General features: G+C 46.5%; 1 protein-coding gene across 9 annotated transcripts in view; it reads left to right on the plus strand.

Annotated features, from left to right (window-relative positions):
- PRELID3A (PRELI domain containing 3A) overlaps window positions 1-16,203 on the plus strand; it is an 82,916-nt gene that overhangs the window by 19,011 nt on the left and 47,702 nt on the right. For 8 of the 9 annotated variants that reach the window (XR_009697420.1, XM_061170327.1, XM_061170330.1 and 5 more), the window contains exon 1: window positions 7,620-7,700. The exons of the other annotated variant lie outside the window; for it this stretch is intronic. Coding sequence is in view for 7 of the 8 variants with exons in the window: in XM_061170327.1 (XP_061026310.1) it covers window positions 7,669-7,700 (32 nt within the window). In the remaining variant the exon portion in view is untranslated. Of the gene's footprint in view, window positions 1-7,619; window positions 7,701-16,203 lie in introns of those variants that run through there. 9 annotated transcript variants of the gene reach the window in all.

Here is a 16,203-nt window from a genome sequence, read left to right on the forward strand (position 1 = left end):
AAGCATGTCCACTGTTGTTCACCATCAGTTTGTTTTACTTTTCTAGTTTCTTCCCACTTATGTTTGCTCCTTAGGGGCTACTTTATTAGTCCTTTACAAGATGACAAGTGTCAATTCTTACCCCAAACTGAACCCTCTTCAGACTACTTCTTGCAATCTAGCATTTTCCTGAGTTGTTCAAACCAGAAACCTAGGATGAAATTGAGGCAGGGTCATAGAGATCTGTTATGTGACTAAGATTGGAAGAAAACCATTGGCAGTGTCAAGAGATGTCCAATATGCTGTTGGATATGTGAGCTAGGAGCCCATAAAAATACGTCGAGATTTGTAATTAAACATCTTAATTGGAAGTATATTAAAAAAAATTGTACCTTGAACCTTCACACCCTAGCTTCGATAGTCCTCAATTCTGCTTTGGTACATTCATCTGTCCGCTATACACACCTCTTATTAGGTAAGATTTATAAAATTGAAATACACAAATCTTAACTACAGTTTTAAAAATGGATACTTTTAGCCCACAGCCATATCAGGACAAAGGAAGGTTCCCTTATACCCCTACCTAAGCAACAAAGCACTACCCCTACTTTAGTTGGTAGTTTAACTACTATCCATATTTTTTCACCATAGACTAGGGTTTCCCTCCCCCCCCAGCTCTGAAACTAAATTGAATCACTTAATGCTTTCATTAGTATAAAGTTTTGAGAGGTTGAACCATGTATTTCTTTTTATTGCTGAGTAGTATTCCATTGTATGAATGTACCGCAATTTGTTTAGCTATTCTCCTGTTAATGAACATTTTGTTTCCAATTTTGGGAAAATATGAATAAAGCTGCTATGAACATTCACATATAAAAACAAAACAAAACAAAAAATCACATGATCATCTCAATTGATACAGAAAAGGCATTTGACAAAATCCAACACCATTTCATTAGAGAAAACACTTGGAATACTAGGGAAGTTAACTTTCTCAACATAATAAAGGATACTTGTGAAAAACCCACAGCTAACTTCTTACTCAATGGTGAAAGACTGAAATCTTTCCCTCTAAGATCACGAACAAGACAAGGATGCCCACTTTCACCACTACTATTTTTTTCTTTATAAATTTATTTATTTATTTATTTATGGCTGCATTGGGTCTTCGTGCGGGCTTTTCTCTAGTTGCAGTGAGCAGGGGCTACTCTTCATTGAGGTGCACGGGCTTCTTGTTGTGGAGCATGGGCTCTAGGCACACGGGCTTTGGTAGTTGTGGCACGCGGGCTCAGTAGTTGTGGCTTGTGGGCTCTAGAGCGCAGGTTCAGTAGTTGTGGCACACGGGCTTAGTTGCTCCGTGGCATGTGAGATCTTCTCGGACCAGGGCTTGAACCCGTGTCTCCTGCATTGGCAGGCAGATTCTTAACCACTATGCCCCCAGGGAAGCCCTCACCACTACTATTTAACATTGTACTGGAAGTTCTAGCCAGATCAATTAGACAAGAAAAAGAAATATTAGGCATCCATATGGGAAAGGAAGAACACATGACATGATCCTAATTATAGAAAATCATAAACAATCCATTAAAAGTTACTAGAACTAATAAATAAATTGAGCAAAGTTGACGATACAAAATAGGGAGTGAAAGTCAATCTCTCATTCTCACTGCTTAAAGGTAATTTTCTTAGAGTTTTTTTTGGTGTGCTGTGTATGTGTCCATACAGTTTACATGTATTTACAAGCATATAAAGTATATTTTCATGTGAATGAAATTGTAGTTTATACACTTTGCTTTTCCGATTAACATATACTTTTGTATGTTAATAGCATATACTTCCACCCAGTTCTTTAACAAGCTTTCTGGTATTCTATGGGAAAAGTATAACAGTTTCTAACCTAGGGTCAGTTAGACTGCTTCCAATTTATTTGTATCTCAGATGCTACAATGAACATTATTATTGATGCATATATATATATACACACACACACACACACACACACACACACGTGCCAATATATTATTCAGAAGAGGATATCCCAGCAGAGAAATTGCTTGGTAAACATTATTACAAAAAATAAATAAGTTACATGTGTTTGGGGGCTAGGACCCTGAGACTGCTCACGCGAAGCTGTGCTGCACAATTTATCCACCAGGTGGCAGGAGAGGTCTATTAATCTATTAGTCTATTAAAGACAACCGCGCATTGTGCATTCAGAAAACTTTTAAGTATCACAGGCTGGTCTGGATTTTTTCTCCTCCTAAATGATGTTACTGTTGTTCATCTATAGCAATGCTAATTATTTTCTATAAGGTGAAGCTGATGTGATATTTTCCGCCTGTGGTCATGACTTGTGCTGCTGTTCCTGGTAATGTGCCTCAAGTAAAGGAATCTAAAGACACAATATTAATATCTCCTACATGAAAACGAATAAGAGAGTGAATTACAACATCAAACCCTAACAATGCAAGTTTCATGAATGACAGTAGCAGAACATTTAGAATATTCCTAGTCACCACTTTACTTGGTAGTGATCAAACATTTTTCTTAAACTGTTGGTCACAGTAGTGCACAAAAATCATAAAGTTCCTAGATTTTTCCTAGTTGTATCTTCTCGAGAGAAAACTGATGATTGTTTTGGACACCAGACCCCTTGGTCATAAGCCATCTTTGCAATGCCAGTGGCATAATGGGAATTGGATAGAATTAAAGTGCCCAGAAGCAGAAATAAGGAGCAAAAGTTAGACTACTTATTGTAGAGACTTACTTCAGGAATTGTATTTAAGGGTTGGGAAGAGGAATTAATTACATAGAAACATATACCATAGAAAGTAAAAGGTCACAGAGATATACTGTTTTAATAAAACATTAGAATATCTTGGCTGTGTTGAGGTTCAGGATAGTTCTGACTCTGGTTAGAGAACTTGTCTCTGGATACCAATAATATTCCTACATAGGATCTTGGAAGATCTAGATGTTGATGCTGCCGGCTGGAATCCTGCCCTTCTGCCCTCTTGTTCTAACTTCATGGAGGGTTGAGGAATCCCTGTAAGTCAGATCTTCATGATCATTGTATTTCAGGATCAATTAAACATCACAGCCTAATGAAGAATATCCATGACAGTGGGAAAGGAACGGCTCCAAAAGTTCTTCAAAACTCCTTACCTGCTGGGAGATTGATTTTCTCTCTAAATTAAAAAGCTATTCTGGTACAGCAGTTTTCAAACTTATTTATTTTTAGCAGCAGACTCTTGTAAAAGTGAAATTTTGACACCGAATCTCAATATATAAAATGTGAATAGATTAACAAAAAAGACTAGGACCACCGGTTGAAAAGCCTCTCAATTTACCCCACAGGTGACCCACGAAGGCACTAGGGTTTCCTAAACTCGACCAGGTGGCTCTGCAGTGGTGACAACAGATGGAGCCCCACCCATCCTGGCCAACCTGCTCCCAGGTTCATGATGCCCTTGGAGTCATCCTTGACTCACTGAACAGGCACTTATCCGGAGCTCACTGTTTGCCAGATACCGGGACTGAGTGTGGGCACACAGAAATGAGCCAGGCCTGGTCCCATTCCAGAGCTCAGTCTAGTGCAGGACGCCTTTCCAAACTCCAGAGTGCTGTGATTGCCTCGGCTGCTCATTAACAATGCCTGTTCCTGGGCCTCACCCCAGAGGTAACAATTGAAAAGCTAAGAGAGAGGTCGAGCCTAGACACCTGCTTCCTTAATAAGCATAATCTGGTGGGAGAGACAGAAACACAGACTGGTGCAGTAATTATAAAACAGTGTGCTGAGAGTAATGATGGAGGTATCAGGAGCAGCCGCAGGAGGGCGAGGGGGCCGAGGAGCACCCCAGGGCACGGCCAAACAGAGCTCTGGAGGGGGTGTGGCAGGGTGATGGGACACCGCTCTGAGGGGCCAGCTAGGGAGCTGTGCAGGAACCCGGAGAGGGTGGTGCTGGACGGAGCCATGTCAGCAGTCAGCAGGGATGGTGACAGCAATACTAACCACGGTCATGTACTCTGTCCTCATTAATTCTCACAAGTCCCAAAGGACTTTTTGTTTTTTTACTAGTAGCGTTCCCATGTCAAGGATGATGATACTGACATTTGGAGAGGTTAGCAATTTGCAGCATGGGAGCCAGGACTGGAACCCAGGTTTGTTCCTCTTCAAACCCATGCCTTCAGCTACAACTATTAAATCGTATTGGCTCTTAAAGAATGCGGAAGAAGTAAGGGATTAAAACAATCTAGAAGAGGTAAATCCCAAAGGACTCGATGATTGTTTGGATGTAGGGGTCCGGGTCTAGCTTGGGGTGCCTGGGTGATGCCAGGGACCTGGGCAGTGAATCCTAGCAGAGGAGTCTGTTTAAGTGGGAGATTCGTGGCCATGCTGCGTTTTAAGTAGGACCTAGAGAACACCCCGTGGGCAACTGGACAGATGGGTAGGAATGAGATGGAGAGGCAGGCCGGGGACTTAGTGGAAACCAGGACACTCAGTGAATCACTCAGGGAGCAGGTGTAGAGGGAGAAGAACAGAGAGGGAAGAGGCGTGTGTCCTGGGAAGGACCAGTACAGAGGATGCAGACAGAGCAGAGGTCCCAGGAGAGAAAGCCCAGTACTTCTCATGCAGCACAGAGGCCCGGGGGAGGGGGACAGAACAGCACCCGTTGGACTGGAAGTGCGATGGTTACTGATGACTAACGAGAGGTTCCGGGAGCCCGTTCCAGCCTGCGGTGGAATACATAGCAGTAAAGGAGCAGGAAGAGCAGATGCGGACTCCTGCTTTGAAAGGTTTAGATGTGAAGTGGGGCACAGCTCCCAAGATGCTGTGTGGTGGGGCCAGGGGTCTCCACTTCTAACAGGCTCCTGGGCAGCTCTGCTGCTCCTGGACCAGACTTGGTGGAACAGAGTGAAACGGTGGTCTTTGACCAAAAATGGAGGTAGCAGTATAGGACTTGAAGCCGGGTGTGACGTTCATCTTTGTTCAACAGGCATTGATTTATTGTGTGCCTATTGGGTTTCTGACTCTGGAAGTAACAAGGATAATGATAACCTAGTTCCTGATGGTCATAACACGTGGTGGTAAGTCTCGGATGCAAGTACGTACAAGTAGTGATGGAACCACAGAGGTGCTGACACCTGACCCAGGCTTGGCTGCTGGGACCCAACAGCTGTGTGTGAGATGGCTTTGAAGGCGAGGCGGGTGCAGGTCACAGTGAGCCTGGAGGCCACCCTCACTGTGCTCCTGCCCTCGGGCCCCAGCTCCACCACTAAGTAGTGACTCTACAGAGATGTTTCCTGGTTAGGGTCTTGGTTTCCCCACAAACTCTCACTGCAATGTCTTCTGTCACCATCGGCCCAATTTCTTCAGCCTCATGCTCAATCGTGTTTGTGGAAAATGCTGATTGTAAATGATGATGCTTTTTTTTTTTTAAACGTTTTTTTCCAGTGGTTTGAGAGACGGCAATTTATTTATTTATTTATTTATTTATGGCTGCATTGGGTCTTCGTTGCTGCGCGCGGGCTTTTCTCTAGTTGCGGCGAGCGGGGGCTACTCTTCATTGCAGTGCACGGGCTTCTTATTGCGGTGGCTTCTCTTGTTGTGCAGCGCAGGCCACAGGCACGAGGGCTTCAGTAGTTGTGGCACGCAGGCTCAGTAGTTGTGGCTCGCGGGCTCTAGAGCGCAGGCTCAGTAGTTGTGGCGCACGGGCTTAGTTGCTCCACAGTATGTGGGATCTTCCCGGACCAGGGCTCGAACCTGTGTCCCCTGTGTTGGCAGGCAGATTCTTAACCACTGTGCCACTAGGGAAGTCCAATGATGATGCTTTTTAAAGCCAGAATGACAGCACTGAGCTCAGAGCCCAGCACAGGGCGTGTTCCATAGCTGGCCACAACGGCCAGTCACTGCAGCATGGCTGTGGGGGATTCATGTCAGCTCTGCCCTCAGAGTGTGATCACTCGGCGCACTTTTACACCTCCTCAAACCCCAGTCTGCTCGCTAATAAAATGGGCAGCAGCGCTGACATGGGAAGATCGCCGTGAGGTTAGAGCGCAGGTGGCAAAGGTGGAGTGTGTGGAGCGTGGAGATGGTGGGGCCAGGGTCCTAGCCCAGGTCTTTGGGCTGCTTCTGCTCTCTCCCCACTTCACTGACTCATCGCACAGGTAGGCTCGGGATGACCGCTCGCTGTGGGTGTTGCGCTGGGTGCTGCCCTTACACCCCAGCTCTTTCTGCAGAGGGTCACCCTCTTCTCAAACTAGCATCTCGCTCCTCTGCATTTGAACTGTATTTGTGGTAGTGCAGGGTAAATACAAATCTAGAGTAAAAATGATTTTTCCCGAGTGCAAAAGGGAAAGGGTCTCTCCTTTACCCTTTCTTAGAGCATCTACTCTAAAACACTTCTAAGTTGTCTTTTTGAGATCTAGGTAAATGTTTTTATTTATTTTAATTAAAAAAACTTTTTTTGGCTGCGTTGGGTCCTCGTTGCTGCGCGCGGGCTTTCTCTAGTTGCGGCGAGCTGGGGCTACTCTTCGTTGCGGTGCCTGTGCTTCTCATTGCAGTGGCTTCTCTTGTTGCAGAGCACGGGCTCTAGGTGCGCGGGTTTCAGTAGTTGTGGCACGCGAGGTCAGTAGTTGTGGTTTGCGGGCTCTAGAGCGTGCGGGCTTCAGTAGTTGTGGTGCATAGGCTCAGTAGTTGTGGCTTGCAGGCTCTAGAGTGCAGGATCAGTAGTTGTGGCGCACGGGCTTAATTGCTCTGCGGCATGTGGGATCTTCCTGGACCAGGGCTCGAACCCATGTCCCCTGAGTTGGCAGGCGGATTCTTAACCGCTGCGCCACCAGCGAAGTCCTATGTAAATATTTTTAAAGGCTAAGTAGGCCTTTGGCCAGTTGAACAACCCAGGAATGTTTTTTCTCAGGGACACGGGAGCCATCCTTTTGAAACATTAGCCTAACTTACAGGGAGCACCTGGCTTCAGGCTGCAACCCTACCTCCTATGGGAATGAGAAATATATTTCTCCTTTGGACAAAGACAAGTAGCGAGCCCAAGTGGCCACTCCAGTTGCTGGGTTAATTTAGGATGAGCTCTGACAAGCGGTGCTGTCAGTCCTCTCACTTGACATCCGGGTCTCGAGGGTCGCACCTGCCTGGCTACATAAAGGGTTGGATTTCGTGGGGTCTTCGAACCCCGCAGCGGACTGCCTGCGAGGGGCCTCACGTTCTGGTTTAAGGCCTTTCCACACCTGCTGCTTCCTTCCCCGCCCCACTCCGCGGAGAGACTTGTCGGGCTGGTGGAACACACTGTTCCTTATTCGTCCCACCAGTGGGAACCAGCATGGCTGGAAGGAGCTTTGGGAGAATTTGGACTACCTGACCAGTAGGAATGAGCCCCGCCCCCATCCCCGCAGTGGCTCCGGGGGCCTCGCCCCGCCCCCGTCCCGCCCCCGTCCCGCCCCCGCCCCGCTGCGTAGTCGGTGTCTGCGGCACGGCTACTGCCAGTCCCTCCGCGCAGCCATGGTGCCGCTGCTCTCGTGATGGGCGGGCGCCCCGCCCAGTCCCGACCCGCCCACTCCCTAAATGCCTGGCACACCACGTCCACACGCCCCGCCCCCAGCGGAGCGGAGCATCCCTGCCCTGGAGCTTCCCCGGGCCTGTAGCACCCCGGGACGCGCTCTGTGTGGGCGGCGATGAGGGTCTGGAGCTCGGAGCATGTGTTCGGGTGAGCCGCTTGCGGCCGCAGTGGGTCCAGACTGGCCTGGGCCTGGGCCGCGGCCTCCGGGAGGGCGGGCTCTGTCCCTCGTTGGGCCGCGCTGCGGGCAGTGACCTGAAAGGGCCCGGGGTGGGGGGACCAAGTCTTCGCCCCCGCCGGCCTGGTCTCACCTCGCGCGGGGCTGTCACAAGGGGCGGGGGCGGGACCCGCCGAGTGGCTGATCACGGCCTCCAGAGGGAGCCGGCATGGGCACGTGGGGGCTTTGGCCCTGAATGCACTGTGGGCACGGAAAGCCTCCAGCTGATTAAAAGTGCCCTCGTGACCTAGGCGGTATCTTCTCTTGTCACTTCATCTGTGACACTCTGAGCTCATTCTTTCATATTTTTTAAAGGAACTAAGATATTTAAATTCCTTGATCCCACTTAGAACAGCATTTCGTTTTTTAATTTAAGAAATACTGCATGAAATAGAATTGTCATCCTTTGGCCTTTTCATGTAAAATTATAATGAAAATTTATCAGTGGGTTAAAAACCTCCGAAATTATTTTAATGAAATCTTTAGACTTGATGGGATCCAATTTTTGTGTTGATTTTTGTACAGCCTGCAGCCTGTAGGAAAATCTCATCTAGGGTTCCATTCCCAGACTGACTCCGGAGATTTTCTCAGTTCTCCCAAAGATGGGGCATGCCGGGCACCATCTGGATGCAGAGGGGACAGGTTAAGTTCCTCCAGATGGTGGATGCCCAGGCTGTGCAGCTCAGGCCAGGACTGCCCTACAAATTCAGGAAATGCTGGTCGACAAGCAGAAGTGAATTGTCAGCTGTGAAAAGTCACTATTGATAATATTCACCCATTTAAATCATACAATTCAACGACTTTTAGTAAATTTACATAGTTGTACAACGTCTCCGTAGTCCAGTTTTAGAACATTTCCTCATCCTACAAAGACCCCCTCATGCCCATCTGCAGTCACTCCCCACTCCTCTCCCCAGCCAGATCAGTATCTGCTTCCTGTTTCTATGGATTTGCCTTTTCTGGACATTTCACATAAATGCAATCATACACCAAACCGTCTTCTGTGTCTGGCTGCTTTCATTTAGCATGATTGTTGAGGTTCATCCGTGTGGTAGTGTGCATCCTTGCTTCAACCCTCACTTCATTCATTTTGTGTCCCTGGCACGTAGTAGGTGCTCAGAGAGGGACCAAGGAATATCCTGGGGAGCAGATGTCCTTTGAAATGAGGGCGAGTGTCCACCAGATGAATTCCCGTCAACCCCTGAGCTCCTGTGGACTGGGCACAGATCTCCTCCCATTGATTTTTGAACTTAAAAGCCAAGCGCCATGATGAGAATTGACAAATGTGGAAGACAGCTGGGGGGAGGTCACGCGGCTGCCAGGGCGGGTGACATGATGCTGTGTGGCAGCATCACATCTGCAGGACGGTAAAGATTTGGAAGCCTGGCTTTCTAGCTGAGCTTACCGTGGAGTTTTCCCCTTGCTTAGTCCCTTGAAATCCCTGATTTTTTTCCTCTGAGGATTACACACCTTTTTCTTTCTGTACTTGTTTTCTTTTTATATGTTTGTTGAATATTTGATTGGAAATTAATAAATTTACTCTTGAAAGGCCAAAAATAATCAGGCACAAAGACTCTAAAAAATCTTTTTTATTGAAATACAGTTGCTTTACAATGTTGTATTAGTCCCCCCCACCCCCTGCCGCACCACAGACACGTGGGATCTTAGTTCCCTGACCAGGGCGCAAAGTGCGCCCCTGCAGTAGAAGCATGGAGTCTCAACCACTGGACCACCAGGGAAGTCCAACAATGTTGTATTTGTTTTAGGTGTACTGCAAAGTGATTCAGATATATATATATATACTCTTTTTTAGATTCTTTTCCATTATAGGTTATTACAAGATACTGAGTATAGTTCCCTGTGCTATACACAGGTCCTTGTTGGTTATGTATTTTATATATAGCAGTGTGTATATTTTAATTCCCAACTCCTAATTTAATTCCCTACCTTCCCCGTTTGGTAATCGTAAGTTTGTTTTCTCTGTTTGTGAGTCTATTTCTGTTTTGTAAATAAGTTCATCTGTATCATTTTTTTATTAGATTCCACATATAAGCAATATCATATGATATTTGTCTTTGCTTGACTTTTACTTCGCTTTGTATGATAATCTCCAGGTCCATCCATGTTGCTGCAAATGACATTACTTCATTCTTTTATATAGCTGAATAGTATTCCATCGTGTACGTATACCACATCTTCTTTATCCGTTCATCTTTAGATGGACATTTAGGTTGCTTCCATATCTTGGCTATTGTAAATAGTGCTGCAGTGAACATTGGGGTGCATGTATCTTTTAGAATTACAGTTTTCTCTGATATATGCCCAGGAATGGGATTGCAGGATCATATGGTAACTCTATTTTTAGTTTTTTGAGGAGCATCCCTACTGTTTTCCATAGTGGCTGCACCAATTTACATTTGCACAAACAGTGTAAGAGGGTTCCCTTTTCTCCACACCCTCTCCAGCATTTGTTATTTGTAGACTTTTTAATGATGGCCGCTCTGACTGGTGTGAGGTGGTACCTCATTGTAGTCTTGATTTACATTTCTCTAATGATTAACAATGTTGAGCATCTTTTCATGTGCCTATTGGCCATCTGTATGTCTTCTTTGGAGAAATGTCTATTTAGGTCTTCTGCCCATTTTTTGATTGGGTTTTTTTGTTGCTGTTGCTATTGAGCCGTATGAGCTGTTTGTATATTTTGGAAATTAATCAGTTGCATCCTTTGCGAAATCTTCTCCCATTCCGTAGGTTCTCTTTTTGTTTCATTTTGTTTCCTTTGCTGGGGCACGAAAGCTTTTGAGTCAAGTTTTCCTCCATTGTTCACACACCGAAGAAACCCTGGGCACTGGAGATCAAACAGAGCTGAGAGCAGTATAAACTCCCACAGAAATGGAGAGCCCTTTGGTTTCAAGTAGATTAAATAGTAGTGGAAAATATAGGACCCAAATAGAAACATATAGAAAGGGGCACTTAAAAATTAACAGGCTTGTAAATGCAGGTTTATAAATCCCATCCTTACAGTATTGACTGAGGTTTCAGGTGGACTATAACAAAATCTTTAATAACAGCCAGTATGAGTAGATTCCCAGCAGAGTCAAGGCCGTACACTGCTTGGATTCCAGCAGCTCCCATACACTGCTTGGATTCCAGCAGCTCCCAGGAGAGGTCTCTAGTAGGCAGTGTCCCTCTCAGGGAAGTAAGGAGGAGAGGCTGCCCTAAAGCAGGCTTGCTCTCTGGTCAGGAGGAGGGAACCCCCTCCCTTTTTAAATAAGAGAAATGGAATGTTACAGGTAGGAGGTGAAGTGCCCACTGTCCCCTCCTAGTGCTGTTCCCTCCTCTCTCTCACAGGCGGTCATGATTGTGAACCTGGTGGGTAGCCTCCTGAAGGTATATGTTCCATAAACAAAATGTAGTATTGTTTGTTTTTTTAAAATAGAAATCACTGGCACCATCTTGTACAGATCTTTTCAGTTTCCCTTTCTTCTCAACAGTGTGTTCCTGAGATCTGTGTGTGTGTGTGTGTGTGTATCTATTTGAGATCTGGGTGTATGCATGTACACACACACATTTGTATCTCAGCTGTATAATATTCTAATATTCCATTTATTCCATAAAGAATATGTCACCATTTTTTCTTTCTCTTATTGAAGGGACATTGTTTCCCCCTTATTACAAATCATGTTGTGGTGACCACTCCTGTGTATATTTCTGGGTCACTTAATCAAGGGCCTACTTAGGCCAGAAATCCTCAAACTCGTCAGCAGTAGGACCTCTTTACACTCTTAGAAAATATTGGGGACCCAAACAGTGTTTGTTTATGTGGGTTAAATCTACTAATATTTACCATATTAGAAATTAAAACCGATAAATTTTAAGATATTTATTAATTTATTAAAATTAACAGTAATAAACCCATTACATTAACATAAATAACATTTCTTAAACTTAAAAAACCTGTAGTTTCCAAAACCCCTCCAAGTAGTAAGAGTGGCACTGTTTTGTTTATTTTTTCCCAATTTCTATAACGTCGGGCTGCGTAGACACTTTTTTTATTGTCAACAGATTTTATTTTTTTTAATTTTTAATTTTATTAAAAAATAATTTATTTAATTAATTAATTTATGTTTTGGCTGCGTTGGGTCTTAGTTGCGGCACGCGGAATCTTCGTTGCAGCATGTGGGATCTTTCATTGCAGCACCCGAGCTTCTCTCTAGTGGCACATGGGCTCCAGAGCATGTGGGCTCTGTAGGTGCGGCGCGTGGGCTCTCTAGTTGAGGCACACAGGCTCAGTAGTTGTGGTGCGCAGGCTTAGTTGCCCCATGGCACGTGGGATCTTAGTTCTCCGACCAGGGATCCAACCCGTGTCCCCTGCATTGGAAGGCGGATTCTTTACCACTGGACTACCAGGGAGGTCCCTGCATGGACGCTAACTTGATGGTCCTGTCGGCTTCTGCATTCAGTGTTTGCAGTCTGTTGTTTTGGTTGAAGTAAATGATTAAAATCCAGCCTCACACTGTATGTGAGTAAAACCTAGTTGGCAAAGATATTTCAAAAGTCTTTAAAAATAGTCGTGGCTGTTCTTTGCTACTGCAACGAAACAAGCAGTAGTTTCTCAAATTAATTGCAGTGTAAAATCTGACACCACGAGGACCAGAGTAACTGGCCCGTCTCGTACTTTGAATGAGTCCTTCTCCCATGTGATCTGTGATGTCTCGCACTGGTCACTTGGCTGTGTGGGTCACCGGGTACAGTGTGGGGCAAGCAGCAGGCCCATGGTAGTGATGCAAGTTTTCTAAAATTCCAGTTTTCACTTAGAAGCTCAAGTTTTATCTTTGGCAGCAAATGCCATCAGGTGTTTTCCTCCAAGTGACAGGCTCACTTCATTAATCTTTGAGAAAATGCCTGTCCGACACCCACGTCTGAGTGACCACAGTTTGTGGTCAGTTGTTTCAAGGAGAAGTGGTGGCTGGGGAAGCACAGTAGCTGGGCTGCCACCCCTGTGGCTGCCAGTGCTTCCCGACCAGCGAGGCCTCCCGCGTCCTTTCTGTGCCGTCGCTCAGAACCAGGGATCCAGGTGTAGTAAAATGAGTCCTTTTACCCTCTCATCAGGGATGGGCCCTGAGTGCACAGCTCAGCAGTGACCACCATGCAGCCTTGGCCCGGCTGTCACTCCTGGGGAGAGGCTGGCAGTTTGTGGCCTGACTCAGGCTCCTGCAGCTTCAGCTGATGTCGTGCAGCCAGAAGGGCAGGCCCTCCCAGCAGTGCCCAGGCTCCCAGGGGGGCCAGAGAGCCCAGCTTTGCGGGCCTTGCTCCAATAACCACTGGGCTGGCCCGGGGTCTCTTGGGGTCTGAGCACTTTTCCTTCATCTTTTTTTAAAAAATATATATTTACTTTATTTCATTTCATTTCCATTCCATTCCATTTTATTTTATTTTATTTTATTTTTTTATTTCATCGTGCTGGGTCTTAGTTGCGGCAGGCGGGCTTTCTTTTTTTTTAAAATAAATTTATTTATTTATTTTTGGCTGTGTTGGGTCTTCATTGCTGCACGCGGGCTTTCTCTAGTTGCGGCGAGTGGGGGCTACTCTTCGTTGCGGTGTGTGGGCTTCTCATTGCGGTGGCTTCTCTTGTTGCAGAGCACAGGCTCTAGGTGCGGGGGCTTCAGTAGTTGTGGCACGCAGGCTCAGTAGTTGTGGCTCGCAGGCTCTAGAGTGCAGGCTCAGTAGTTGTGGTGCACGGGCTTAGCTGCTCCACAGTATGTGGGATCTTCCTGGACCAGGGCTCGAACCTGTGTCCCCTGCATTGGCAGGCGGATTCTTAACCACTGCACCACCAGGGAAGTCCCCACGCAGGCTTTCTTAGTTGCGGCTCACGGGCTCCTCACCTGTGGCCCGCAAGCCGCTTAGTTGTGGCATGTGAACTCCCAGCCGCAGCATGTGGGATCCAGTTCCCTGACCAGGGATCGAACCTGGACCCCCTGCATTGGGAGAGCAGGATCCTAACCACTGTGCCACCGGGGAAGTCCCTCCTTCAATTTTTTTTTTTTTTTTGGACTCCTTATTATGCACATTATGCAACAGTGGAGACTGGAATAATGAGTGCAGTGCCCTCCTGCAGGCTAACAGTGCCTCTCACAGATGTCTGGTCTCACGTGCCCCCATCCCCTGCTCCTTCCCCTGGGTTGTTGTAGGCAGGTCCCAGGCACCTTGTGTCCTCACCCCACTTCCTATTTCCGACACCCTCGCTGAGCATAGAGTTGCCTTGTTCTTCCTCTCCAACGCTCCCAAGTGGGACCAGCAATTGCCCCCTCCCTGGCTGCCAGCCCAGCCGTGTGCCCCCAGCCCCCAGTGCTGCTGCTGGCCCATTCCTGCAGCACGGGCACGGAGGCCTCCCTGGTGCGGCTCACAGGCCACCATGCTCACCATGAGCCTCGGCCAAGGCCGGGGACCTTTATCCCGAGGATGAACTTCAGCAAGTCTCCCTTCTGCCTCTCCCAGGAGTGGGGCCTGTTCACATGTCCACCTGCAGGCCTGGCTTCCTGCTCCCACGTCCTCCCGACACTTGACATTGCCAGACTTTTCAGCTTTCTCCAGTCAAATGAGTATTGGGCTATTTTCTTTAACCAAGAAGTGTGTGATACTGACTTGTGTACTTAAACCTTGTAATTTAAAAAATATTATTTTTAAAAATAAATTTATTTATTTATTTATTTAGTTTTGGCTGCATTGGGTCTTCATTGCTGCGCGTGGGCTTTCTCTAGTTGTGGCGAGTGGAGGCTACTCTTCATTGCTGTGCGCGGGCTTCTCATTGTGGTGGCTTTTCTTGTTGCGGAGCACGGCCTCTAGGCGCGTGGGCTTAAGTAGCGGTGGCACACAGGCTCAGTAGTTGTGGCACACAGGCTTAGTTGCTCCGCGGTATGCAGGATCTTCCCAGACCAGGGATCGAACCCATGTTCCCTGCATTGGCAGGCGGATTCCTAACCACTGCGCCACCAGGAAAGTCCCTAAAAAATATTATTATGTTTGTCCTTTTCCTGCATCATTCTGTTGATGTCTGGAAATTATTTTTTATGTGTTTTAAGCACGTTGTATTTAGTTGAAATCATCAATTAGAAAGATGCAAGGTTTCTATATAAAAGAAGCATTGTGTGATATGTGCTTAATACAAATATTTATCAACTTTTAGATAATTTCAAGTAATTTTAGAAGGCAAACCCTATTCTGCCTAAAGTAATGATTTTTATGGGAACTACTCTGGGGAACTTGACTTACAAAGCTCACAGCTTATTTCACTGGGCAGCCCCCATTCCCCGCCTCTGCTCTCATGAGTATGTGGATTCTCCCTCCTTCCCCAGAGTTGTCGACTGTGCCCCTGACAGTTCTTTTCCTGAGAAGAAAGACTCCCTGTCCCCTGCAGAGTGATCAGGACCAGCCTCATCTCTGCTCCTTTATTCCTTTATGTTGGAGCTGGTGGACATGTTAGCACAGTGACACGATTCCACGGCTTGAAACAGCATTTCTTTGTTAAAGAGCGGGGCTTCTGGACCTGACAGTGCAGAGGCCATGGGTGTGACAGAAAGATCGTGGAGTAAGGGCTGGGAGGCCCGGCTCTAGTCTGTGTCTCATTGCTAGCTTTTTGACCTGGGATGAGTGTTTTATGAGGATAAAGTAAATTCATGGTCAGTAAGTTATATTTAAAAAGGACATCAAAGATGAAACAGAAACCTTCAATATGTTCATAATCTTTTATGTTTAATTTAGTAATTCCATTCTAGAAATTTACCCTAAGGAAAAAGACGTATGTTGAAAGGCTGGTGTGAACCAGTTTGCCCTGCTGCCTTCATTGTACAGTGAAGGTTGGACGCGATCAAAATAATCCGCCAGAGGAGATTGGTTCAAGATGGTGGAGTAGAAGGATGTGTGCTCACTCCCTCTTGTGACAGCACCGGAATCACAACTAACTGCTGAACAGTCATAGACAGGAAGACACTGGAACTCACCAAAAAAGATACCCCATATCCAAAGACAAAGGAGAAGCCACAATGAGACAGTAGGAGGGGCTCAATCACAATAAAACCAAATCCCATAACTGCTGGGTGGGTGACTCACAAACTGGAGAACACTTATACCACAGAATTCCACCCACTGGAGTGAAGGTTCTGAGCCCCACGTCAGGTTTCCCAACATGGGGATCCGGCAACGGGAGGAGGAATTCCTAGAGAATCAGACTTTGAAGGCTAGTGGGATTTGATTGCAGGACTTCGACAGGACTGGGGGAAACAGAGACTCCGCTCTTGGAGGGCACACACAAAGTAGTGTGTGCATCAGGACCCAGGGGAAGGAGCAGTGACCCCATAGGAGTCTGAACCAGACCTACCTGCTAGTGTTGGAGGGTCTCCTGCAGAGGTGGGGGTAGCTGTGTCTCACTGCAGG

The sequence above is a fragment of the Eubalaena glacialis genome, chromosome 15 (genome assembly GCF_028564815.1).
Source record: "Eubalaena glacialis isolate mEubGla1 chromosome 15, mEubGla1.1.hap2.+ XY, whole genome shotgun sequence".
Classification (NCBI taxonomy): domain Eukaryota; kingdom Metazoa; phylum Chordata; class Mammalia; order Artiodactyla; family Balaenidae; genus Eubalaena; species Eubalaena glacialis.